General features: G+C 46.9%; 2 protein-coding genes across 6 annotated transcripts in view; one reads left to right on the top strand and one right to left on the bottom strand.

Moving 5' to 3' along the window:
- The window catches only part of LOC114592563 (uncharacterized), a 400972-nt gene that overhangs the window by 341274 nt on the left and 31962 nt on the right, over positions 1-27736 (bottom strand).
- LOC114592528 (uncharacterized) overlaps positions 8323-27736 on the top strand; it is a 41455-nt gene continuing 22041 nt past the window's right edge. The window contains exons 1-10 of one of the 5 annotated variants that reach the window (XM_028720714.2): positions 8342-8458; positions 9074-9160; positions 10761-10907; positions 11541-11621; positions 14399-14481; positions 18184-18310; positions 21566-21646; positions 23787-24111; positions 26306-26625; positions 27523-27702. In XM_028720714.2, the coding sequence (XP_028576547.2) occupies positions 10874-10907; positions 11541-11621; positions 14399-14481; positions 18184-18310; positions 21566-21646; positions 23787-24111; positions 26306-26625; positions 27523-27702 (1231 nt within the window). In that variant the 5' untranslated portion in view covers positions 8342-8458; positions 9074-9160; positions 10761-10873. Of the gene's footprint in view, positions 8459-8619; positions 9195-10760; positions 10908-11540; positions 11622-14398; positions 14482-18183; positions 18311-21565; positions 21647-23786; positions 24112-26305; positions 26626-27522; positions 27703-27736 lie in introns of those variants that run through there. The other 4 variants (XM_028720713.2, XM_077923101.1, XM_077923102.1 and 1 more) reach the window with 4 other exon arrangements.

Genomic DNA, 27736 nt, shown 5'->3' with positions numbered 1-27736 from the left:
CGCAGGGCAGCGGGGAGACTTTTGCAAAAGACCCCAAGAGTCACACTCCCTTTAAAGAGCCGTGCGGAGTGTGTGTGTGTGGCCTTGGGGGCTTTTCCCCAAGGAGGGAGAAGGGCAGCTCGTCAGTGACGGGCTGCCCTTCTCCCTCCTAGAGAAAAGCCTGCAACCGCCGCAAACACGCTCCATGCAGCTCGTGAAAGGGAGTGCAGAGCAGAGCCTCGGATGCATACAGGCTCTGCTCAGCGCTCCCTTTAAAGAATATTTTTTTCCCTTGCATTCCCCCTCTAAAAACTAGGTGCGCCTTATGGTCAGGTTCGTCTTATGGAGCGAAAAATACGGTAATAAGTTGTTTATTTTAAAGTTATTGTGACTTTTTATATTGGATCAGATTGCTGCTATTAATGTTTGATGTTTTATCATTTTTATATGTGTTGGAAGCCGCCTAGATTGGCTGGAGCAAGCCAGCCAGATGTGCAGGGTATAAACAAACAAACAAACAAACAAACAAGCCATGGTGGCTCTGCTTTGCCTCCACGGTCATAGAATCATAGAGTTGGAATAGACCACAAGGCCCATCGAGTCCAACCCCCTGCCAAGCAGGAAACACCATCAGAGCACTCCTGACATATGGTTGTCAAGCCTCTGCTTAAAGACCTCCAAAGAAGGAGACTCCACCACACTCCTTGGCAGCAAATTCCACTGTCGAACAGCTCTTACTGTCAGGAAGTTCTTCCTAATGTTTAGGTGGAATCTTCTTTCTTGTAGTTTGGATCCATTGCTCCGTGTCCGCTTCTCTGGAGCAGCAGAAAACAACCTTTCTCCCTCCTCTATGTGACATCCTTTTATATATTTGAGCATGGCTATCATATCACCCCTTAACCTCCTCTTCTCCAGGCTAAACATGCCCAGCTCCCATAGCCGTTCCTCATAAGGCATCGTTTCCAGGCCTTTGACCATTTTGGTTGCCCTCCTCTGGACACGTTCCAGTTTGTCAGTGTTCTTCTTGAACTGTGGTGCCCAGAACTGGACACAGTACTCCAGGTGAGGTCATAAACGCTCCTGCATACCAATCGCCGCTTGGGCCAGATCCAGCAAGGCTCTTCCTATGTATTTCCTTCTTTCACAATTCTCTTTTTTAAAATATTATTTTATTAATATTAAACAATACATATTCAAACATAGAAAAAAACAATAGAGTTTACTTCCCCCATTCCCTTCCCTGTTTCCATTGTTTATCATCATATCGCATGTCCATTTTAAATTATAAAATTATTAAAATTACTTATTGTCCAGTCATAATATCTCTACCAGTATTTTAATCCTGCTAATGTATTAACCTGTGTACATTGCTTCTGTATATATGCAATAAAGTTCTTCCAATCTTCTTTAAATTCTCTGTCGTCTCTTCCTCTTAGTTTCATTGTCATTTTTGCCATTTCAACATATTCCATTAATTTCACTAGATGGGACACCTTTTTCTTTCCAATATTGTGCTAATAGTATTCATGCGGCTGTCGTTGCATACTTGAAAAAGTCTTTTTGCAGTCTTGGTATATCCACTACTGTAATACCTAGTAGGAAAGCTTCTGGTTTTTTAACAAAAGTGGTTTTAAACATCTTCTTCAATTCATTATAAATCATTTCCCAGTACTTCTTAACAATTTTGCAATCCCACCACATATGAGAAAATGTCACTTCTGCTGATTTACATTTCCAACACTTACTTTCTTTATTTTTATACATTTTTGCTAATTTTACTGGAGTTAGATATCTGTACATCATTTTCATATAATTTCCTTTAATCGCCACACATGCAGTGAATTTTATTTCAGTCTTCCACAATTTTTCCCAATCTTCCATCTGTATATTGTGTCCCACATCTTGTGTCCTTTGTTCACAATTCTCAATGATGTGTAGGTGGATTCCCACGAGGCAAGACACAGTGATAACAGCAAGAACCTTTATTGAACTACATAACTGGGAAACAGGGGCAAAGCAACTGCTGATACACAATCCTGAAAGCCTGGGCCACTCCCACTCCCAACATGATTGGCTGTCTAAACTTCAAAGGTGCAAATCACAACTCAGAGTTCAAGGGCCAATGGCAGAGGCCCAAATCCTGAAATGTTCTGCGATTGGACATCATGTGTCGAATCAGAACACAGGAGCTCAGATTCCTTAGTCCAGACTTGAGCTCAGGCAAACACAGACCACTGAATACATAACGCTCAACACCTTCCCTCTCCTTATCAAATAGAGAAAAGCCTGCAGAGATTGCCCGAGCTGCTGCGATTCCTACACTGCAGGGGGCTGGACTGGATGACCATTTAGGTCCCTTCCAGCTGGACAATTTTACGATTCCGCAGTGCCGTTTCTCAGTCAAGCAGGGCCTGAGCTTCACGCGAGGGCAGTGGCGATGGTCACAGAAGCTGGTGGGGAGCAATGCAGCGGCAAAAAGGGCTGAGTAATGTTTGCCAATGGAAGGAGGTATAATAATAATAATAATTTATTATTTATACCCCGCCCATCTGGCTGGGTTTCCCAGCCACTCTGGGCGGCTTCCAACGGAATATTAAAATACAATAACCTACTAAACATTAAAAGCTTCTCTAAACAGGGCTGCCTTCAGATGTCTTCTAAAAATCTGGTAGTTGTTTTTCTCTTTCACATCTGGTGGGAGGGTGTTCCACAGGGCAGGTGCCACTACCGAGAAGGCCCTCTGCCTGGTTCCCTGTAACCTCACGATGAGGGAAGAGACGCTCCTTCAGGTATACTGGGCCGAGGCTGTTTAGGGCTTTAAAGGTCAGCACCAACACTTTGAATTGTGCTTGGAAACGTACTGGGAGCCAATTTAGGTCTTCCAGAACTGGAGTTATATGGTCTCGGCAGCCGCTCCCAGTTACCAGTCTAGCTGCCACATTCTGGATTAGTTGTAGTTTCCGGGTCACCTTCAAAGGTAGCCCCACATAGAGCGCATTGCAGTAGTCCAAGCGAGAGATAACTAGATCATGAACCAGTCTGGCGAGACAGTATATGGGCAGGTAGGGTCTCAGCCTGCGTACCAGATGGAGCTGATATACTGCAACAACATATTAATGGATCATTAGTGCCTTAGCCCAAAGTTAGTAATTGCAAAAAGTCAAAAAGCAACACCCCCCCCTTCTTTTTTGTTTTTGTTTCTGTTTAGATTCTGATTGTTTCTTTCAACTGTGTTGGAAGAGATGGAACAATGAAACAAAAGGCAAGAAACGTACGATCTAGGTAAGCTTTCTCCGGCGTCAACATCTCTAAACCCAGTTTGAAGTGGCATGCAGTGGCGGAGCTTCCGGGGGGCAAAGAGCAGGCGGGGGCGGGCTCCCAGCGCAGGGGGGGGGGCAGCCGCGATGGCACCCTACTGGGATCACGCTGCCAGGGGCGGTGCGCTCCCCCTGCACTCCTCTTCCTCCGCCAGTGGTGGCATGGCTTTTTTTAAAAAAAAATGTATAAAACGCCCACAGATAAACATGCCCTCTGTCCAACTTCCAGGGGCTGAGGAGCAGTTGGCAAGCCTCCCTTCAAAGACAAGACAGTTGGCATAGACCATGAGTAGGCAAACTAAGGCCTGGGGGCTGGATCTGTCCCAATCGCCTTCTAAATCCGGCCCACAGACGGTCTGGGAATCAGCGTATTTTTACATGAGTAGAATGTGTGCTTTTATTTAAAATGCATCTCTGGGTTATTTGTGGGGCATAGGAATTTGTTCAATCCCCCCCTCAAATATAGTCTGGCCCCCCACAAGGTCTGAGGGACAGTGGACCAGCCACCTGCTGAAAAAGTTTGCTGACCCCTGGCACAGACCTACCTGCTTCCAGTAAAAAAGCAGCCAAATAAAAGAATTATTTGCGCAATTTTCTCTGGGAGGTAGCTCAGCCTTCACCCGCTGTAAGGAACAAAAGGGCAAGCAAATATGAATGGGGCACATTTTGATTCGGGTTCTCGTGAGGAAAGAGTGTAATCATTTACCCAGCCTGCCTTCCCTCTCTTTGCAAGGCCTTGCAGCTTTGTGTCTCACTGTGCTCAGTCACAGTGAGAATAGGGAAGTGGACTGTATATTATCCACCCTTCACCCTATGGGCGTAGCTGGGGGGGGCAGCTGCTCCCCCCTCCAAAAAAAATCAAGTCAATAAATAAAAATACTTAACTAAAAGTAGAAATAATCATAATATTTGAAATTGAAATGCTCACTGAGATACCACGATCTCCCTCCCTGGCGAGAATTTCCCTAGAAAAAGGCAGTGCTTGCTTTTATTACACGTATAAAAGACGCCTGCTTTTTGGGAGAAAAGCAATGACAAACCTAGACAGCATCTAGGTTATAAAAAGTAGAGACATCACCTTGCCAACATAGGTCCGTATAGTTAAAGCTATGGTTTTCCCAGTAGTGATGTATGGAAGTGAGAGCTGGACCATCAAGAAGGCTGATCGCCGAAGAATTGATGCTTTTGAACTATGGTGCTGGAGGAGACTCTTGAGAGTCCCATGGACTGCAAGAAGATCAAACGCATCCATTCTGAAGGAAATCAGCCCTGAGTGCTCACTGGAAGGACAGATCGTGAAGCTGAGGCTCCAATACTTTGGCAACCTCATGAGAAGAGAAGACTCCCTGGAAAAGACCCTGATGTTGGGAAAGATGGAGGGCACAAGGAGAAGGGGGCGACAGAGGACAAGATGGTTGGATAGTGTTCTCGAAGCCACAAACATGAGTCTGACCAAACTGCGGGAGGCAGTGGAAGACAGGAGTGCCTGGCGTGCTCTGGTCCATGGGGTCACGAAGAGTTGGACATGACTAAACGAATAAACAAATAATAATATAATTTATTATTTATACCCTGCCCATCTGGCTGAGTTTCCCCAGCCACTCTGGGCGGCTCCCAATCGAGTGTTAAAAACAATACAGCATTAAAGATTTAAAACTTCCCTAAACAGGGAATGCATGTAGCATATCGTTTCATCCTTCGTTGAAATGTGTGGAGCGTTCTCTGCAGAACGCCAGAATTTAGGATACTACAGCAGTGGGTCTAACTGGCCATGTGCCAATTGAACCGCAGAGCAGTCATTCAGGACCTTGCAGAGTGTAAAGACCCGGCTAAGGTCAACAATGACATGGGCTTTGCTTACTGAGCATGCACAGAAAAACTGCATTGGAAATTGAGAAGGAAGTGTTGAAAAAGTTTCTCTCTTTTAAATTTAACTTCTTAGGTTTCAAATGACTGAAAATTTTGACAGGGTTTTTTGTCTGAGCACTTGGGGTCAAAAGAAAGTACCGCATTTTTCCATGTATAAGACGGCCCCTATTTTGGGGGATTAAGAAAGGATGCTGGTGGTGCTGTGGTCTAAACCACTGAGCCTCTTGGGCTTGCCGATCAGGAGGTCAGTGGTTCAAATCCCCGCGATGGGGTGAGCTCCCGTTGCTCGGTCCCTACTCCTGCCAACCTAGCAGTTCGAAAGCACCCCAAAAAGTGCAAGTAGATAAATAGGTCCTGCTCCGGTGGGAAGGTAAACAGCGTTTCCGTGTGCTGCTCTGGTTCGCCAGAAGCGGCTTAGTCCTGCTGGCCACATGACCTGGAAGCTGTACGCCGGCTCCCTCGGCCAATAAAGCGAGATGAGCGCCGCAACCCCAGAGTCGGTCACGACTGGACCTAATGGTCAGGGGTCCCTTTACCTTTATCTAAATTAAGAAAACACCCCTCAGCACAACCTGTGTATAAGACGAGCCTCAATTTCAAACCTAATTTTTTGGTTAAGAAACCTACTCTTATACACAGAAAAACATGGGAATTTAAAATACAATTTTTCGCCCCATAGGACGCACCGGCCCATAGGACGCACCTAGTTTTTTTGGGGGGAAATAAAGGATAAAAAATTTTATTTCACCCCCAAGTGCGCTGCGCTAATCCCGAAGCTTGGGGCGTGCGGAGCTCAGCAAGGTCTCCGCTAGCCGTGGGAGAGCCGCGCGGCTCTCCCAGGGCTAGCGGAGCGCTGCGCTGATCCCGAAGCTTGGGGCGTGCGGAGCTCAGCGCGCCCCAAGCTTCTGGGTGCTGGCAAGGTCTCCGCTAGCCGGGGGAGAGCCCCGCGACTTCGCACGGCTCTCCCACAGCTAGCGGAGCGCTGCGCTGATCCCGAAGCTTGGGGCGTGCGGAGCTCAGCGCGCCCCGAGCTTCTGGGTGCTGGCAAGGTCTCCGCTAGCCGGGGGAGAGCCCCGCGACTTCGCACGGCTCTCCCACAGCTAGCGGACCGCTGCGCTAATCCCGAAGCTTGGGGCGTACGGAGCTCAGCGCGCCCCAAGCTTCTGGGTGCTGGCAAGGTCTCCGCTAGCCGTGGGAGAGCCCCGCGACTTCGCACGGCTCTCCCACAGCTAGCGGAGCGCTGCGCTGATCCCGAAGCTTGGGGCGTGCAGAGCTCAGCGCGCCCCAAGCTTCTGGGTGCTGGCAAGGTCTCCGCTAGCCGGGGGAGAGCCCCGCGACTTCGCACGGCTCTCCCTCAGCTAGCGGACCGCTGCGCTAATCCCGAAGCTTGGGGCGTGCGGAGCTCAGTGCACCCCAAGCTTCTGGGTGCTGGCAAGGTCTCCGCTAGCCATGGGAGAGCTGGGTCTCCCACGGCTAGCGGATAGCTTCCTGAAGCCTGGAGAGCGAGAGGGGTCGGTGCGCACCGACCCCCCTCGCTCTCCAGGCTTCAGCAAAAGCCTGCATTCTCCCCATAGGACGCACACACATTTCCCCTTCATTTTTGGAGGGGAAAAAGTGCGTCTTATAGGGCGAAAAATACGGTAACTGTTGTTGAGAAAATAAATAACCCTGGCTGTGTCCATGCTTCACCCTAAGGTCCCAGGATGGGTTACAACATTGAAACACAAGCTGAAGACAGTTTAAAACAACTTGCCATCGCAAACATAAGATGGCTCCTGGCTCTGTCAACTCTAGCAGATTCGGAATGAAATGTCACAATAACAGCTGTTCTAAATTACCGGTACTTTCTTTTCACCCCATGCTCAGAAAAACCTGTCAAAAACTTTTTACAATTTCGACTTAAGTATTTTTATTTATTTACTTGGATTGGGGGGGGGGAGAGAAGCTTCCCCCTTGCTCGCCCCCCCCCCCCAATGTCTGGATCAGAATAGAAAGTGAAGGGGGTCGATTCTCTCTACAAAGTTCAGTAACAGGCACTCAGCTAGAAAGAGGCAGTGTGGTGTAGTGGTTAGCCTGACGGTCTAAGACCTGGGAGACCAGGGTTCAAATCTCCACTCTGCCATGAAGTTCATTTGGTATTCTGGGCCTGTCGCTATGGCTCTCTGCCTAATCCAGGGGTCAGCAAACTTTTTCAGCAGGGGGCCGGTCCACTGTCCCTCAGACCTTGTGGGGGGCCGGACTATATTTTGGAGGGGGGAAATGAACGAATTCCTATGCCCCACAAATAACCCAGAGATGCATTTTAAATAAAAGGACACATTCTACTCATGTAAAAACACGCTGATTCCTGGACTGTCCACAGGCCAGATTTAGAAGGCGATTGGGCCGGATCCAGTCCCCGGGCCTTAAGTTTGCCTACCCATGGTAATCCACCTCGCAGTGTCGTTGTGGGGAATTGCACTTCTTAATATGCAACTTTTCCCTCAGGTCTAGCCCACACATTCGTGGACTGTAGTAGTAGTAGTAGTAGTAGTAGTAATAATAATAATAATAATAATAATAATAATAATTTATTTGTACCCCGCCCATCTGGCTGGGTTTCCAAGCGGGAGATAACTAGAGCACCGATTTTTATAAAAAGGGATCCAGGGGAGTTGCAATGCTTTCTAAGGCCAGTTGGTGGAAACCCCAGAAGAGTGTCTTGTGCGCCCCCGCCCCCCCCCCCGACATTCAAAACCATAGCTGTTTCCTGCTATGTTGATCCATTTCAGCTAGCAGCCACCTTTAGCCCTCTCCCCCATGGATTTGTCGGACCCTCTTTTCAAAGCTATCCAAGCTACTTCCTGTGGCAGTGAGTTCCACAGTTTAAGGTAAAAAAAGGTAAAAGGACCCCCGCTGTGCGGCATGAAGAAGTTTTAACTGTGTGCTGCGGAGTGAGGAGTGGGAGGGAAAGTGCATTTTTCTCCTCCAGGAATACCCCTCTAGAAATGCAAGTTATGGCTTTAACGCGTGGGGAATTGAGCTCTGCGTTTTTAAAGAATATATACAAAATATATATATAACCCTGAGATGCTAAGCTATATATAAACACCCTCGCTTAGCATCTCAGGGTTAAAGGGAGAAAGGCGGGCTTCCTAGACAGGCAGCAGCCGGGGCGAGCAGGGGTGGGGGGGGGGTGCGTACGCCTTGGAAAAAACACTTTCGCTTCCGGCCCGGCCCCCGCGTGGGAAAGGAGCGTCGGATTTTCCCACGCGCGGCTGCGCTAGCCCCGCCCCATTCCCCGAGAGCGCCCGGTGAGTGCAAAGGGCATTTGGGGGGCAGGGGAAGCCCCCCAGGACAAAGAAAGGGGGCTTGGGGAAAGGGGGGGGAGCCGAGGAATGGAGGACAAAGGCTAGGGAAGGAAGGGGAATGATTTCCGGTACAAGGGCGGGGAGGGGGGTGGCCGGAATTGGAAATTCCTACCGAGCACCCATATTTTTTGGGGGGGTCTTTCTTTGCTCCTCGCTGCAGAGCAAAGGAGCCCCCCTCCTCTTCCCCCCTCCCCCACTCAGGATATTCCTCCCACTCCAGACCAGAAGCAGGATTGCATTGCAAAGCTGCTTCTATACCGAGTCGGAGCCTAGCCCAATACTGTCTGCACAGGCCGGCAGCGGTCCTCCCCAGGTGGCAGGCAGGGGGGCCGGTCTCTCTCCCTGGAGATGCCTGGGATTGACAGCGGGACTTCATGCAACTGCTCCGCCTCATATTGAATCAGGCAATTCGTCTGTCTAGTCCAGTGCTGCCCACACTGGCTGGCAGCGCCTCTCCAGGGTTTGCAGGCAGGGTTTGCATCTCCAGGCCTGCCTCTTCCAGCTGTTGGCAATCGCAGCGGCTGTTTGGCATGTCCTCCTCCCCTTGGCTTTTGCTAGGCTCTGCAGTTCAGCAGACACACGACTCGCAGGGATGAAAGAATACGGTCCTCTGGTGAGCAGAGCCCTGCGCAGAAAGGTTGCGGCGTAAGTGGGACGTTTCCGTTCAGAGAAAAAGCAAGTAAGAGGCGGCAGGAAGCTTATGAAACCACACGGGGCATGGAGAAAGCGGGGCAGAGGAAGAAGGCCTTTCCTCTGCCTCTCCTAATGCAAGAACTCGTGGAATGTTGAAGATTCGGGAGAGAGGGAGAAAACACAAAAGTCCTTCTCGGCTTTAAAAAAGATGAGAAAAATTCAGAGGACGAGAGGGCAGTCAATGGCTAGTGGCCAGGCTTGCTGTTATCTTCCTTTATGGCCAGAGGCATGGATGTTTCTGGGTACCAGTTGTATGAAGCCACAGGAGCGGACAGGGCTCTTATGCTTGGATCCTCTCCACGGTTCTCCCACAGGCATCCACTGTGAGAACAGGATGTTGGACTAAATGGGCCATTGACATCATCCTGCAAACTCTTGCTATGTTCTTCTACCTACCACCTTGATATATTTTTACGAAACTGCAGATTATAAATCTGTAAATGAATAGTAAAGGTAAAGGGACCCCTGACAATTAGGTCCAGTCGTGGCCGACTCTGGGGTTGCGGCGCTGATCTCGCTTTATTGGCCAAGGGAGCCGGTGTACAGCTTTCGGGTCATGTGGCCAGCATGACTAAGCCGCTTCTGGCGAACCAGAGCAGCGCACGGAAACGCTGTTAACCTTCCCGCCGGAGTGGTACCTATTTATCTACTTGCACTTTGACGTGCTTTCGAACTGCTAGGTTTGTAGGAGCAGGGACCGAGCAATAGGAGCTCACCCCGTCACGGGGATTCAAACCGCCGACCTTCTGATTGGCAAGTCCTAGGCTTTGTGGTTTAACCCACAGCGCCACCCACGTTCCTTGTAGTTTCCTTTAAAAATATATGTGCCCACCCTTCAATAATGTGCTTTTCCCACACCAGGTGTAAACGTTTTGTTCAGATTCAACTAATGTTTACTTGGATGTAGACCCACTGAAATTAAGGGGTTGAAGTTGGTCATGATTAATCCATTCAGGGGATGCAAAAGTTAGTTGAATGCAAGCCAGATTATACTACTGCTTCTTTATTAGTGTTTTTTTTTTTTTAAGTTTACATAAACTAGCCCAGGAAAATGGTGGAATGGCTGTATGAAAACATGGGTTTAATATTAAACAAATGTAAGGTTTAGATGCAACGCCAGGGAGTACTTTTTTCAAAATGCAAAGATATGCAGGTGACAAATACTATTCCTGGCATCCCTTAAATGAAAATAATGTTTTTAGCAGCACCCGAACTTCAGAACTACCTGCCTCTTGACACCAGGCAGGAGCCTTCACTGTACTTTTTTTGGCAGCTGCTGAAAATATTTTCGTTTAGGTGAGCCTTTTCAGAGCCAGCAAAGCGTGGATGTCTGTTTTTCAACCTGCTTCCAGCTTATCGTTGGTTTTAATCGTTACTTCCTGAACGTTTTAGATAGTTGCCTTTAAAAACAGTTGTTTTATTCTTTTCCTGCAAAACGGGGTTGGACTGGGTAACCCATCATGTGTCTCTTCCAGCCCTGCAGTTCTGTGATACGAACACGTCTGCCTGACTGTTCTGCGTCTGGTGAGAACTGCGTGCTTTTTTCTTTCAGCTTCATGTTTCCTTAAAGGAGGTGGCTGTTCAATTCACCAAAGAGGAGGAAAAGGAAGAAGCAGAGTGGGCTCTGTCGAGTCCAGGCCAAAGAACTCTCTGTACAGGGGAGTCATGCTGAAGAATGATGGGGATGTGGAGTCTCTAGGTAAGAATCCCGTTTCCCCCTCTTCCGATAGATCAAAACAGCCTTCCTCCATGTTGGATGTTTTGGACTACAACTCCCACCATCATTCCTTTGGGGGGGATTATATATATATATATATATATATATATATATATATATTTAAATTTATATTCCACCCTGCTTCCCAAAAGGAGCCCAGGACAGCAAACAGTTCTGTAATTACACTTACACACACACACACACACACACACACACACACACACACACAAACACACGCACGAAATAAAAGCATATTTTAAACACCTGAAAGCTATTTAAAACTTCTGAAAGCTATTGAAAACATATTAGACATCTAAATACAACACAGTGAAACATCTAATACAAATTTAGGAACAGATGCATCCGAATCATCTGTCTGGGTCTGCCGAAGGAAAAGTTTTCAGCAGGTGTCTAGAAGAATACCGTAATGATTCCTGCCTAATAATCAAGGGGCAGGGAGTTCCAATGTATAGGAGCTGCTTCAACAGGGGTGCTGGACTAGATGGGCCTGATCCAGCAGCCTATTCTCATGCTCTTATGTCTCTGAAGGTAGGTGTTGGGCATCCCAGAGAATCCACAAAAACAGCATGGTTTTTTTTCCCTTTTCTTTTAAAGAAGGACCTCAGATTCCACGGCCAAACCTCATCTCCTGGTTGAAAGAAGTAGAGGAGCAATTTGTCCGGGACGGATCTGCAGGTAGGGGCTTTTGACTTGCTCTGGGACTCTGTTCACGTCTGGTTCCCTTGAGGGGCCAAGCTCATTCTGGGGGTTCATTAGGCAAGGGACTGAAAATCACACTGCCTTTAGATAGATCTATGGTGTGGCCAGATATGGAATACTGTGGTACCTCAGGTACTTAATTCGTTCCGGAGGTCTGTTCTTAACCTGAAGCACCACTTTAGCTAAGGGGGCCTCCTGCTGCTCCGCGCCGCCGGAGCACGATTTCTGTTCTTATCCTGAAGCAAAGTTCTTAACCCAAGGTAATATTTCTGGGTTAGTGGAGTCTGTAACCTGAAGCGTCTGTAACCCAAGGTACCACTGTACATTGTGCAGTTCTGGCCTCCTCCCCTCAAAATAATAATAATATATATATATATTTATATGTCCTTCCAGTATAATGTCCTGCTTGGGGTTTGTGTGTGTGTTTTATATGTGAAAGATCAGAGGCAGCTCGGATAAAATGTTATATGACAAAAGGAGCATGTGGCTGTGCTTTTTTGTAGAGCCCAAGTTGTTAGCGGTTCTTCTTAATAAAAGTTAGCCCTTCAGTTGAAACGCTGAAGAAAATGGATATGTGAGAACCATTGCTGGCATCCGATTGTCTCAGGAAACAATGGAGTGCGCCTCAGGGGTGGGGGGGTTGAAGTCGAGTTAGCAGCACTGAAGTGGGGCAAAACAGCAACAATAACAGCAACAACAATTGTTTATTGTTTATACCTTGCCCATCTGACTGGGTTTCCCCAGCCACTCTGGGCAGCTCCCAACAGAGTATTAATAATAATAATAAAACATCAAACATTAAAAACTTCCCTAAATTGGGCTGCCTTCAGGTGCCTTCTAAAAGTCAGATAGTTGTTTACTTCCTTGACATCTGATGGGAGGGTGTTCTACAGGATGGGCGCCGCTACCAAGAAGGCCCTCTGTCTGGTTACCCATAACCTCACTTCTCGCAAGGAGGGAACCGCCAGAAGGCCCTCGGAGCAGGACCTCAAAAGGACACTGCAGAGTTCAGAAAGGTTTATTTATTTCATATTATTGAGAAAAGGGCAGCCAGAAAAGTTGCAGCATTTGGGACCTTTTAGCTCAGAGAAAAGGCAAGTAAGAGGTAATAGCTTTGTTCAACTATCTCAAAGGCTGTCACATGGAAGATGGAGCAAGTTTGTTTTCTCCTGCTCTGGAGGCAGGATTCGAACCCATGGCTTCAAGTTACAAGAAAGGAGGTTCTGACTAAACATCGGAAAGACCTTTCTGACAGTAAGAGCTGTTCATTAGTGGAATGGTCTCCCTCCGGAAGTTGTGGTCTCTCCTTCATTGGAGATTTTTAAGCGGTGGTTGGATGGCCATCTGTCATGGATGCTTTAGTAGAGATTCCTGCATTGCAGCGGGTTTGTCAAGGTCCGGTTCACGGGCAATCGAAGTTCCGGCTGGGGACGTCAGGACCGGGGGCAAGATGGCGGGGTGGGAGCAGGAACAAGAGTCCAGAAGCCAGGGGTTTGAGGGTCAGGAAGCAAGGAGTCCCAAAGTCGAGGGTCCAAGAGTCGAGAAGCAAGGAGTCAAGAAGCTGAGGTTCAAGGATCAGGAAGCAAGAAGCCAAACGCAGCAAGGCAGGAAGCGTGTTGCTGTGGCCAAGAGCCGAAGGGAAATGCTGACCTTATATCCCTTCCCACCTCTTGCCACCAGGTGCTGTGAGTTACCAATCAGCCTCACCTGTGCGGCCGCACCTTGCCTCTTCAGAACAAACTTAGGAAGGCCCCACTCCTGCAAAGTCCTATTGGTCACAGGGCCTGGCTCCTGCACGCACACCTGACAGGGTTGGGCTAGATGACCCTCAGGGTCCCTTCCAATTCTGCTATTCTAAGATTATAAAATAAGGGACGCGGGTGGCGCTGTGGGTTAAACCACAGAGCCTAGGACTTGCCAATCAGAAGGTCGGTGGTTCGAATCCCCGCGACAGGGTGAGCTCCCGTTGTTCGGTCCCTGCTCCTGCCAACCTAGCAGTTCGAAAGCACGTCAAAGTGCAAGTAGATAAATAGGTACCGCTCCGGCAGGAAGGTAAGCGGCGTTTCCGTGCGCTGCTCTGGTTCACCAGAAGCGGCTTAGTCATGCTAGCCACATGACCCGGAAGCTGTACGCCGGCTCCCTCGGCCAATAAAGCGAGATGAGCACCGCAACCCCAGAGTCGTTCGCGACTGGACCTAATGGTCAGGGGTTCCTTTACCTTTTAAGATTATAAGATGAAACATGGCATGGAGAGAGTAGGGGCAGAACCCGGCTTGCCGATCTCCCATAGGCGTCTGGTGGGGCACCGTGAAAACAGGGTGTCTAATTTTCATTTATGTATAAATGTTGTAAACCAGTCTGATATTTTTGAAATGAATAGCGTCATTCAGTGGTCCCTCGGCTTAAGAACTTAATTTGTTCCGGAGGTCTGTTCTTAACCTGAAACTGTTCTTAACCTGAGGCATTACTTTAGCTAATGGGGCCTCCCGCTGCCACCACGTGATTTCTGTTCTCATCCTGAAGCAAAGTTCTTAACCCGAGGTACTATTTCTGGGTTAGCGGAGTCTGTAACCTGAAGCCTCTGTAACCCGAGGTACCACTGTATAAATATTTATCTCAGCAAATATATAAATCAAACCAAATTCTCAGGGGAGTCGCGCCTTAAATTGTGTCCTGCAGCAAATAGGGCTTCTCAAGTGAGTGACTCTGAAAATATCTCCGCTGGTGTGCTTTTCTTCTTGTCACCCTGACAGGCAGGGGACAAACGTCACTGGCGCCTTCCGGATCCTTTCCTCCTTGTGGCGAAGTGGAAAGAGCTGCTTCGCACCCAGCGCAGGTAGGGGAAGGATCCACGCTGAGTGGAGGTTGTCGTCCCAAGAGGGTTGCTCCTCCCACTTGCCTCAGAGGCGGGGCTATGCAAATAGGTTCCTTCCCTCCTTCAGTGGGAGGAGCCTCCCCCGGTTGAGTCCTGCCTGCTTCAAGGCAATGGGACTTCCTTCCTACAGTGCTCACAATTTCAGGGTTTTGCGACCTGGCATGGTCAGTTTGAGATGTGTGCAGAGATGTGAGACTCGAGAGTATAACTGCAGCCCCCTGCATTGCGCCGCAAGTCACCTGGTGGGCGCCGAGAGTCAAAAAGGCACCCCATGCGACGCATAAATAAAATTGCTTTAGGAAAAAACCTTGCAAAAAAACCCAACAACTTGCGACTAGACATTCCGTAACCCGGGTTTAAGGCTCCATTTGGCGAACAGCTTACGTATCTGAGTTTCTAACATTGAACTTATGCTGGAGGGATCCTTACACTAAAAAGTAGATGGGAGGATGCATGATGATAGGGAATCAGTGAAATTCAACTCTTCTCTTCCATGACTGGGAACCTGGAATAACCACTCCATGAGCAGAACTACACTCCAGAACCAACCCACAATTAGGGCAGAGACACATGAAGTTGAAATTAAATTCCTAGTTTGCCACTTAGATGCCACCTAGGTGTCAAAGGGTATGAGAGCATTGTCTGGCCTAGATGATTAGGCTGATGCCACTTACATTAGCTATCTAGTTTCCTAAAACTTCATGTCTTCTCCAAGTATTACCCTTTTGTGTTCTGACTACATTTTGGCCCACTTTTAATAAGAGCATTCCAAACTCACATTATACCAAAACAAAAAAAATTCCTTCCAGTAGCACCTTAAAGACCAACTAAGTTAGTTCTTGGTATGAGCTTTCGTGTGCATGCACACTTCTTTGGTATCTGAAGAAGTGTGCATGCACACGAAAGCTCATACCAAGAACTAACCTAGTTGGTCTTTAAGGTGCTACTGGAAGGAATTTTTTTTGTTTTGACTATGGCAGACCAACACGGCTACCTATCTGTAACTCACATTATACCAGCTAGAGATAAAGTGAATTATTTCCTCTGTTATTCACCAGAATATATATCCCTCTTGGGGGATCCTTCTGCAACAGAAGGATGCAAGATCACTGGCCCATCTTGCCCAGCATACTGTTCTCACGGTGGGAAACCAGATGCATTGTGGGAAACCAGCAAGAGAATCTGAGCGCAGCAACTCCTCACTGTGTGGAGTGCTTTGTTTTGCTTCTGTTGGGAACTCTCACGGGGCGCATGGTTCAAACTGTGGAATTTGCTCCCAGACAGGGACTGGGCTGAGGAGGAGGAGTGGTCCCCATCCTGACCCTCCCAGGGAGGAGGAAGAGGAAGACAGGTTAGATTTACAACAGGGGGTTTGAGGGAGGTCACAGATGAGGGGGAAAGTTGGGAAATGATGGGAGAGCCAGAGCAGCAGCTGGCTGATCAGTTGTCACTAGAAAGCATTCCAGACCCACCATCTCCCAGAACCTGGCGAGCCTTAAAAGTAGGAGAGCAAAGAGCTCAAAGACAGAGGGCACTTAGCGCCACCCGTAGAGGAGGTGATGACGACAATGAGTGAGGAAGTGGGAGAGATGGGCAGTGGCGATTCACTCAGAACAACACCATTATCCAGGAGGCTGGGTTCTATGGCTTTGCAATAAAAAAGGACCATAAGAACCGCCTCTCCTGGTATGCCCCGTGGAGGACCTTAAGGTCCATAAATGACAACATTTTGGAGGTCCCAAATCGCAAGGTGGTTAGACTGGTCTCAACTAGGGCCAGGGCCTTTTCAGTAGTGGCCCCAACTTGGTGGAACACTCTGTCACAAGAGACTAGGACCCTGTGGGACTTGACAGAGCTGTTCCGCCTTGCCTTTGGTTTGGACTCAGTCTGACCCTTATGTTTCCCCTCCCTTATGGTTTTGATCTATGGGCTACTTTTAAAATGAGGCTGCATTTTAAATTGCATTTTAACCTGAATTTTAAATTGGGGTTTTTTTTCCTATTATGTTTTTACTGTAATTTTACTGGTGTTAGCTGCCCTGAACTCGGCTCTGGCCGGGGAGGGCGGGGTATAAATAAAAATTATTATTATTATTATTATTAGTCTTTATACTTCCCTGGGCAACCAGCCTGGAGCCGCTGACAGCATGCAGACAGTCCCACAGGAGGCAGTGATGGCTGCCAAACTTTAAAAGAGGATTAGACAGAATCATGGAGCAACAGAGGCCACAATGCTTCTGAATACCAGTTGCTGGAAACCGAAGAAAGGGAGAGAGCAGCTGTTTCTGGTCCTCCTTGCAGGTTTCCCACAGGCATTTGGCGGCCACTGTGAGAATAGGATGCTGGAGTAGGTGGACCAGTGACCTTATCTGACTGGGACAACTTGTTCAAATGGGTGGCATATAACTAAATTATTATTAGGACCCTTGTACCTATGGGACCGCCTCTCCCGGTATGCCCCACGGAGAGCCTCAAGGTCCATAAATAGCAACACCCTAGAGGTCCCGGGCCCTAAGGAGGTCAGATTAGCCTCAACCAGAGTCAGGGCCTTTTCAACACTGGTGGAACGCTCTGTCTCTTGAGACCAGGGCCCTGCAGGATCTGATTTCTTTCCACAGGGCCTGTAAGACAGAGTTGTTCCACCTGGCCTTTGGCTTGGAATCAACTTGATTCCCTCCCCCTCTTCCTTTTTCCTTTCTCCTTCTGTGATGGAGCTCCTATTTGGGGACTTCCCTGGCTTTTTTCTGGCCCACGTAGGACCAGTCTGGGTACCTGGCCTTGGTGAAGACTTGACATTTTCATCCCCAAAAAAGATTTTGATTGAGTTTCCACTGAAATAAGGCTGCATTTCAATGTTTTAATGTTGTATTTTAATCTTGTTTTTTTAAGCTGTACTTCAATCAATTGTTTTTATATTTGGTGTTAGCCGCACTGAGCCTGGTCTTGGCTGGGGAGGGCGGGGTATAAATAAAATAATTATTATTATTATTATTATTATTATTATTATTATTATTATTATTATTATCCATCAAGCTGTTCTTTTGTTTTGTTTTGCTTTTCTGCTATTGCTTTGGTGAATTGTTGCTGTTGTTGCTGTTGCTGTTGTTGTTGTTCTGCCCATCTGACCGGGTTGCCCCAGCCACTCTGGGCAACTTCCAGCGCTATATAGAAATGCCATAAAACACCAGACGTTAAAAACATAGAAAAAGCAAAAAACAACCTGGGATAATGGTATACAGTGGTGCCTCGCAAGACGAAAATAATCCGTTCCGCGAGTCTCTTCGTCTTGCGGTTTTTTCGTCTTGCGAAGCAACCCTATTAGCGGATTAGCAGATTAGCACTATTAGCGGATTAGCGGCTATTAAAGGCTTAGCGGCTAAAAGGCTATTAGAGGCTTAGCGGCTATTAAAGGCTTAGCGGCTATTAAAGGCTTAGTGGCTAAAAGGCTATTAGCGGCTTAGAAAAAGGGGGGGGGGGAGCGGGAAAAAAATCGCAAGACTTGCAAGACGTTTCCGTCTTGCGAAGCAAGCCCATAGGGAAAATCGTCTTGCGAAGCGCATCGAAAAACGGAAAACCCTTTCGTCTAGCGGGTTTTTCGTCTTGCGAGGCATTCATCTTGCGGGGCACCACTGTATATTGCAGTAATTCTTTCTTCTTCTTTCAGGGTCTGGTGTCCTTTGAGGAGGTGGCTGTGTTTTTCACGGAGGAGGAGTGGGCTCTGCTGGATCCAGGCCAAAGAGCTCTGCACAAGGAAGTCATGCTGGAAAACTACCAGAACGTGGCCTCTCTGGGTAAGGACCCCATTTCCCCTTTTTGGATAGACCACCTGTGATTCTCAACACAGAGAGCCAGTGTGGTGTAGTGGTTAAGAGTGGTAGACTCGTAATCTGGGGAACTGGGTTCGCGTCTCCACTCCTCCACATGCAGCTGCTGGGTGACCTTGGGCTAGTCACACTTCTTTGAAGTCTCTCAGCCCCACTCACCTCACAGAGTGTTTGTTGTGGGGGAGGAAGGGAAAGGAGACTGTTAGCCGCTTTGAGACGCCTTCGGGTAGTGATAAAGCGCGATACCAAATCCAAACTCTTCTTCTTCTTCATTACTTACTGGTTAAGATCTTTCCAGGGAGGAAGGATGCAGCCAGTGGTCCATTCTGACTAAGCTTCGGCCTCGGGTCTTGCTTGTGGGCTTCCTGATGAAGCATCTCGTTGGCCCCAGTGAGACCAGGATGCTGGACTAGACATATCTATAGCCTGGTCCAGCTTCATTCCTGAGGTGATTCCTTCTGGCCTGGCCAATAAGTCAATGGCTTTTTAAAGTTGTGATGAGGAGTCAGTTCAGAAACCAGGCGATGCTTCCTGGGTCTCCTTTGTGTGGGATGTATCTCATCGCTGAAGCAGTCAAACACAACATTTCCTGTTGCCTAGAGTGGACACATCGGGGGATGTCGCTCCGGACAGGGAGGACTTCCTGACATACCTGCTCTGGAGCATCCTCCCCCTGTGTGTGAACAGGTAGATGGGCGTGACCCTACCAGACCCTATAAAAGGGCCAGCCTGAACTGTCCAGAAGGAATAAAAGTATTGCTAGGCTGGAGTTTTCCCGAGATCTGCTCCTGAACATCAAAGATTATGAAGAAGACCGGCAGAAGGGACTTGGAAGAGATTTAAGAGCCTCGGATATAAGATCGCCAGGCTGATGGAGTGTATGGATCTGATGGAAAGGACTGGCAGAATCCGAAGCCAGGGAGGGGAGATAGTGGACGATTATTGGAAAATTTAAAGTGTTTATTTAGAAATATTGTTAAAGTAATGACTGTTAGAAAAATGGTGGAATGATATTTTATGGATTTAGCAGAAATGCTATAGTTGGGTGTAAATAAGTAATTTATCTTTATTGGGAAATAAGGTTAAAGAATATGTCATTTATAATATAATATAATATGACAGAAAATAGAGAAAGATGGAAAGGATTTGCTGAAACAAATACCAGAAGTGGGATACAAAAAGGGAAGTGTGAGGAAGTCGAGGAAACAAGGGAATGAAGGATAGAATATGGAAAAGGAGGGATGTTTTTAAATTGTTTTTATTTTGCTTTGCTTATGTGTTTAGTTTAATGGGGTTAGGGTGGGTTTGTATGGTTTATATATTGTATTGTTTTTTTGTGTGTTTTTTTGGTCTTCTTTTGTTTTTGTAACTTTTAAAAGCAATAAATATTTTTTTATTTTTAAAGGGCCAGCCATCTTTGGCTCTTTTGCCATCTTCCTCTCTGCTGGCCCTTAGCCAGCATCACATGGCTCATCCTTACAAAGGATTGAAGCCACGAGGTAGAAAGTCTGAGGCCTAGCTCAGAGACTTCTTTTCTCTACAAATGTAACTGTAACCACAAGATAAAGCCTGTCTTCCGAATACTACTGTGAACTGAATGTAAGTACAATCATACCTTGGAAGTCAAACTGAATCCATTCCGGAAGTCCTTCAACTTCCAAAATGTTCGGAAACCAAAGCACGGCTTCTGATTGGCTGCAGGAAGCTCCTGTAGCCAATCGGAAGCTGCGGAAGCTCTCTCGGACATCCGGCTTCCTAAAGAACATTAGGAAAGTGGAACAGTCACTTCTGGATTTCGATCGTTTGGGAGCCAAAATGTTTGAGAACTAGGCTGTTCGACTTCCAAGGTACGACTGTAAACTTTACTCTTGCTTTTAAACAAGACTGCCATGTTGTTATTTTAAGAGGGAAATAAAAAGGGGAAACTTACCAGGAACAATCCAAACAGGATTGCTTAACTTAAATGATTCTAACAAATCCACCAGCTTGCTTCCAGAAATCTGCAAGAGAATGTGCTCTGCTGCTTGCTCACTAGCATGAGTGAGAACGGATATTATTATTATTATTATTATTATTATTATTATTATTATTAATAATAATAATAATATTAATAATAATAAATTTTTATTTATACCCCACCCTTCCTGGTTCAAAAGCCGGGCTCAGGGCGGCTAACAACAAATTTAAAACACTCACCATATTTTTTGCTCTATAAGACGCACCAGACCACAAGACGCACCTAGTTTTTGGAGGAGGAAAACAAGAAAAAAAATATTCTGAATCTCAGAAGCCAGAACAGCAAGAGGGATCGCTGCGCAGTGAAAGAAGCAATCCCTCTTGCTGTTCTGGCTTCTGGGATAGCTGCGCAGCCTGCATTCGCTCCATAAGACGCACACACATTTCCCCTTACTTTTTAGGAGGGAAAAAGTGAGTCTTATAGAGCAAAAAATGAGGTAATTATAAAAGCAGCATAAAATACCGTATAAAAACATGAATAACAATAAAAATAAAAAATCAATTCAGGGGAAATAAGCATTAGATAATCCCCAGGGCTAGCTGGCTGAATTGATCCTACTTGGGCCAGCGAGGAGGCCAGGGGAGAATTAGCTGTGGGGTCTCAGAGCGGGTGATCTTCATAAAAGGGGAGGGGAAAGAAGAGAAGGGAAGTAAAAGATCAGGGTGAATTCAAATTAAAGGCCAGGCAGAATAGCTCTGTCTTACAGGCCCGATGGAAGGAGTTTAAATCCTGCAGGGCCCTAGTCTCATGGGACAGATCATTCCTCCAGGTCGGAGCCATCACTGAAAAGGCCCTGGCCCTGGTGGAGGATAGTCTGACTTCCTTAGGGATTTATTTAATCAATAAATCCTCTCCTACCGTCCTCAACATTCCCACACTTTGGAGGTGGTGGGCTGGTCCAAACAGGAAGTCTGCTCTTCTCTCTGCTAAGGGGAAGGGGAACTGTGAGGGGAACAGAGCTGACTTGTCCTCCAGACGGAGGGCTTGAACTCCCAGCTCAGTTTAATGCCTAAATCAGGGCAGAACGAAAGCAAGGCAAGAGGAATAGATACACAGCAAGGCGCAAGCTAAGGTGCTGATCCAACAAGCAACACTCCCACCTCACCTTCCTTTTACTATTTATTTGCTTTTTATTGTTTCTGAATAATTTTGCAGCCACGGGTACCATAAGTAAGAACTTAATATTTCTTCATTGTCCCTCAAAGAAGGGCCTCTGGTGCCCAAATCTGATCTCGTCTCCTTGCTTGAAGAAAAAGAAGACCTGTGTGGCCAGGAGACCTTGACAGGTAGGTCTGTAGATCTTTTTGAGTCTGTGCATTGGCCAGAAATGATGGGACGCCCTCAGATAGATATAGATATAGGCCTGGGGAAATCCATCTGATAACTGAGGGGTTTCAGAGCAAAGCCTGCCTTTTCAAGCCATGGTTTCTAAAAGCCTTGAGTTTCATAGATGCAGCATTTGAAAGCCTTTTTTTGCGTTGCTTTTAGCAGGGTCTGCAAGAGGCGGCAACAGCCAGCTTCTTGTGCTTCATATTATGCATATTTTAATTTTATACAGTGGAATCTTGGTTGTTGAATGTAATCCGATCCAGAAGACTGTTCAGCTTTCGAAACGTTTGACAACCGAGGTGCAATTGCCAGTGGGCAATTGCAATGGAGAAACACGCCTCGGAAGCCATTCAACTTCCGAGGTGCGTTCAAAAACGGTAGCATTCACTTCTGGGTTTTCGGCATTCGAACGCCAAAAAGTTCGACTTCCGAAGCCTTCAACGACTGAGGTTCCACTGTACTGTAAATAAAGTCAGAGAGCAGCCGCTAGGATACTGCTAGCGCAGAACTGGAAAAAACCTAATATCCCAACAATCAGGGACTGGCAGACCAAGTTAATTGAATATATTGACTTAGCAATAATGACGCAGAAGATCAGGCTTCAGAAGAACAACAAATTTATTAACGACTAGAACAAATTTTTTTCATACATGGAGACGATATTAGGAAATACTAAAATCACAGTAGGCATAATATAAAAACCGCGAGGTAAAAAATGATGATTAGTTAGAGACACTGCTGTATATACTGTTGAGATATAGGTCACGTCGTGGTGGTGGGAAGTCAAATAAGGTAACAGATTGTATAATGACTTTTGTACTTTATACTTATTTCTTTTTTTTTGTTTGTTTTTTGTTTCGTTTTATTGATAATGTATTTGTGTTTTTAGATGCTGGAATAAAATAAAAATTTTAATATTAAAAAAAAAAATAAAGTCAGAGAGCACACACACACACATACAAACACAAACATATTTACACACTTAATTATCTAATGTAAACCAATTTGAGATCTTTCAGATAGCAAGCAATCTATACATGGAATAAATATGTGAGTTGAACATTCCCCCAGCCTTTGTGGTCATATCACAGCCCCCATCATCTCCCATTGGCCTGGGGGAGAATAAAGGACAGACAAAAGAGCCAATCAGCTGTCCTGGGGGCTGGATCAAGGCCAGGGGAAAGACCCATTGGTTGGCATTACAAATATTAGCACTTCCTTCGGCTTCCATTTATTGTCAGGCGCAGCTCTCCTAGCAAGCAACTGTCCTGGCTGAACCATTTCCCCCAATTAATTTTCTATGAACTGCAAATGAACCAGCAGGATCTACCGTATTTTTCGCCCTATAGGACGCACCGGCCCATAGGACGCACCTAGTTTTCAGGGGGGGGAATCAAGTAAAAAAATATGATCCCCCCCCGCCCCCCGCAGCTCTGGGAGCAGTGGGCAGGCTGCACGCAGCCTGTGCGCTACTCCAAGACCTGCTCCCTGCTTTTGTGGGAGGTGGCGGAATTCCCCCATCTCCCGCAAAAGCCCCCAGGAGGGAGAAGGGACTGACTCGGAAAAGCCCCCAAGAGTGGTGCGCTCTTTAAAGGGTGCACTGCTCCTGCAGGCTTTTCTACGAGGTGGGGGAATTCCCCCATCTCCTGCAAAAGCCCATAGGAGGGTTGGAGAGTAGCGGGAAGGCGTCGCGCGCCTTCCTGCTGCCCCCCATCCTCTGGGGCTGGCGAAGGGGGAAGCGCTGCTTTCCCCACCGCCAGCCTCAAAGAGCAGACTCTCCTGGCTTCAGCGGAAGCAACGCGGAGCCTCCGGAGCGCAGGCTTCGGAGGCTTCGCGTTGCTATCGCTGAAGCCAAGGAGCCTGCATTCGCCCCATAAGACGCACACACATTTCCCCTTCATTTTTGGAGGGGAAAAGGTGCGTCTTATAGGGCGGAAAATACAGTAATTTGTGGCAGGATTGGCGACCCCAGCAAGACTTGGAAAGCATGTCCAGGCAGAGTCATTTTTATTGTTAGTCTTTACATTATGGAATTGTCCGCCCTTCGTTTTGTTTCCTCCTTTGCACTCATGTCCAGTTTCTCTCTTTGTCTTTCAGCTGGGGATGTTTGGGAGACGGACAGTGAAAGCAAAGCTCCTCCGGCATCCAAGGAAGGCAAGAATGGCCCAGAGACCGATGTTGGGCCTCAAGGGGCAGCGAAGGAGCAGGAAGGAAATAAAACCAAAGAGAAGAAGACGAAACCTGCTGCTCTCTTGGATAGCGACTGCTATGAAGTTCCGGTCCACCCCAAAACTCGTAGGAGGCAGAGGAAGAAAGAGTGCCCCGCCTGTGGGAAAAGATTTGCTCGTAATTCAACGCTCAACGGCTACACAAAAAGCCGAATAGGAGAGATACCATGTCTGGAGTGTGGGAGCAGGCTCAGGTGAGGTTTTCCTTCTAGCGATGCTCAAGTGATTCGTTTCCAGTGGTTATTTTATGTAGATTTGTGGATCAAGCTTTATCTTCTCTCAGGTGGAGCTGCTGAAGGTAACGGTGGTTTCTGTGCAGTTTATAATACAGTCATACCTCATGTTACTTTTGCTTCATGTTACGTTTTTTCAGGTTGCGTCCTGCAGTGACCCGGAAGTACTGGAAAGGGTTACTTCCGGGTTTCACCACTCATGCGCAGAAGCGCTAAATCGCGCTTCGTGCATGCGCCAAATCGCGCCGCGCACCTGCGCAGATACGGCGCATCAGGTTGCAGGCTTTTCATGTTGCGAATGGGCATCCGGAACGGATCCGTTCACAACCAGAGGTACCACTGTATAAGTCAATCTGTGGTTGGGTTTTTTAATACAACCTCCCCTCCTTAAAACACACACATCATATTGGGAGTATAGGCAAAAGCATGTATCATACAGATAAATATGCACAAGGTCATGCACATCTTCCATAATATATGCATTATTATTATTATTATTATTATTATTATTATTATTATTATTATTACTACTACTACTACTACAATTAATGTATTCATGGCCTTCTGAACTGTCTCATAGCAATGTACCCTACTCTCCAACATTTCTCCAATGAAAATAGAGATGTCCTATTCCATCATCATCATCATTAAATTATTTTTACCCCGCCCATCTAACTGGGTTGCCCCAGTCACTTTGGACGGCTTCCAACAAATTAAGACACACTTAAGACATCAGCAGCAGCATCAACAACAACACTCCTCATCTGGCTGGGTTTCCCCAGCAACTCTGAGTGGCTCCCAACAAATTATTAAAAACATGATAAAACATCAAACATTAAAAGCTTCCCTAAACAGGGCTGCCTTCAGATGTCTTCTAAAAGTCAGATAGTTGTTTATTTCCTTGACGTCTGATGAGAGGGCGTTCCACAGGGCAGGTGCCACTACCGAGAAGGCCCTCTGCCTGATTCCATGTAACCTCACATCTTGCAGTGAGGGAGCCGCCAGAAGGCCATCAGAGGAGGACCTCAGTGTCCGGGCTGAACGATGGGGGTGGAGATGCTCCTTCAAATATTAAAAACTTCCCTATACAGGGAAACAATGTTTTGCAAACAATATATAGCAACAACAGAACAGAACATCACATAAACCGTATAGAATAGTTAACAAATCATCAGTAAAAAAATTACTGTCTATAAAACACTACAGTCATACCTCGGGTGACAGACGTTTCGGGTTGTGCACCGCGCCAAACCTGGAAGTACCGGAAGTGCTGAATCGTGACCCGCGCGTGCGCAGACATGCCACTGCAGGTTGCGAACGCTGCAGGTTGCGAACGTGCTTCCCGCACGGATCACGTTCGCAACCCAAGCATCCACTGTATTAGCAAAACAACTTAAAAAACCAGCAAAGCAGCACAATTACAACAAAATTCACAAAGCACTACAGCATTCATAACCTGTAAAACAATCTTAACAATGATAACAAAAGAGTGACCAAAAAATAAACTAAGCACTGTCGAATTCATACACAAACTCTTTTCCGCCCTTGTGACTCAGCCATGTTGTTGTTGTTTAGTCGTGTCCGCCTCTTTGTGACCCCATGGACCAGAGCACACCAGGCACTCCTGTCTTCCACTGCCTCCCACAGTTTGGTCAAACTCATGCTGGTTGCTTCGAGAACACTGTCCCACCATCTCGTCCTCTGTCGTCCCCTTCTCCTTGCGCCCTCCATCTTTCCCAACATCAGGGTCTTTTCCAGGGAGTCTTTTCTTCTCATGAGGTGGCCAAAGTCTTGGAGCCTCAGCTTCAGGATCTGTCCTTCCAGTGAGCACTCAGGGCTGATTTCCTTCAGAATGGAGAGGTTTGATCTTCTTGCAGTCCATGGGACTCTCAAGAGTCTCCTCCAGCACCATAATTCAAAAGCATCAATTCTTCGGCGATCAGCCTTCTTTATGGTCCAGCTCTCACTTTCTTACATCACTACTGGGAAAACCATAGCTTTAACTATACGGACCTTTGTTGGCAAGGTTGTCTTCGCTACCTGCACAAAGGTGAACTGAGCAGGTGCCACAAACTAGCTAGTCTTTGCAAGGGGGTTTATCGCGTTTGTTTATTGCATAACAACCACAGTTTCTCACTCTTGCCCGTTGCCGTAGGTGGACGAGAGAGGAGACCCAGAAAATGCTCTGCATAATAGCGCACAGCCCCGGTATAAAAGTGTTCATGAGCAGCAGTTCGGCTACCAACGAAAGATACTGGAGAGCCTTGCAGATCGATATGCTCGCCGAAGGATACGTCCGGTCCACCTGCCAGCTGCGTGCCAAATGGAAGCGCCTGAAGATCGACTTCTTCAACCAGGGCTTAAAGGCGGCCGACGGGGACGTCCGGGTGAGACACCCGCCTCCCTTCTATAAAGAAGTGACTTCCATCTGGCTTGCAGCTGGAAAGCCCCCTTTCGGGGAACGGAAAAAGCCTGGTAAGTTTTTAAAAGAGGGGGGACCTGATTTGCAGGGTTCCCCCCTTTTTTGCCAATTATTTTGTATTAATTTTCCATATTTTTAACAAATTGATTCAAATTTAACACAAATTTAAAAGTTCACTATCCACCCCCCTTTCAAGATGTTTCTTTTCCGCCCCCCCCCCTTTGCTGCTCATAATGAAGTACCATATTTTTTGCTCTATAAGACTCATTTTTCCCTCCTGAAAAGTAAGGGGAAATGTGTGTGCGTCTTATGGAGCGAATGCAGGCTGCGCAGCTATCCCAGAAGCCAGAACAGCAAGAGGGATTGCTGCTTTCACTGCGCAGTGATCCCTCTTGCTGTTCTGGCTTCTGAGATTCAGAATATTTTTTTTCTTGTTTTCCTCCTCCAAAAACTAGGTGCATCTTGTGGTCTGGTGCGTCTTATAGAGCGAAAAATACGGTACTTTTTACTTCTAATACTTTCCCCTGCATTCTATTTCCATCGACTGTGCTTGTTCAATTCCTGCTTAGACTTTTATCTATCTTCCCAGTTAATCAAATAATCTTCTTTTATCCATCCATATAAATCATTAATCTTAATTTTAAATCGTATTTCCTCCAATGCAACATTCACCACGTCTTTATGCGTTCGCAACATTCTAATTAATAATTATAATTACAGTGGAACCTCGGTTGTTGAACGTAATCCGTTCCGGAAGACCGTTTGACTTCCGAAACCTTCGACAACTAAGGTGTTATGCAGTCCTCTAACCCAAACAAACCTTGATCTCATCCATATTCCTCATCCCCAGTATCTTACCTTTTTGTCCTCTGCTGGAATCTGTAAACGGTTGATTTGGCTTGTTCACTGATTTGACGTTCCACTCATGCTGGATTCTCTCTCAATTTCAGTGGTGGATGTGTGGGAGACGGACAATGAAAGCAATTCCACAAATGGGGAGCCGCCGTTCAGAAGGCCCTGTCACTGGGCAGCGCCAGCCGGGCAGCAGACAGAAGCAGCCCCACCAGCAAGACCTCCCTTACCAACTGTAGGCTCTGAGATCAGTGATACCCAGAGAGTCGCTCCTTTGGGTACTTGTGTCCCAAAATACTTGTTTGTTTTATT

Source organism: Podarcis muralis, chromosome 2 (genome assembly GCF_964188315.1).
Source record: "Podarcis muralis chromosome 2, rPodMur119.hap1.1, whole genome shotgun sequence".
Taxonomy (NCBI): domain Eukaryota; kingdom Metazoa; phylum Chordata; class Lepidosauria; order Squamata; family Lacertidae; genus Podarcis; species Podarcis muralis.
Note: the sequence above shows the minus strand (reverse complement) of the source record. Positions and strands in the feature narration are given on the sequence as shown.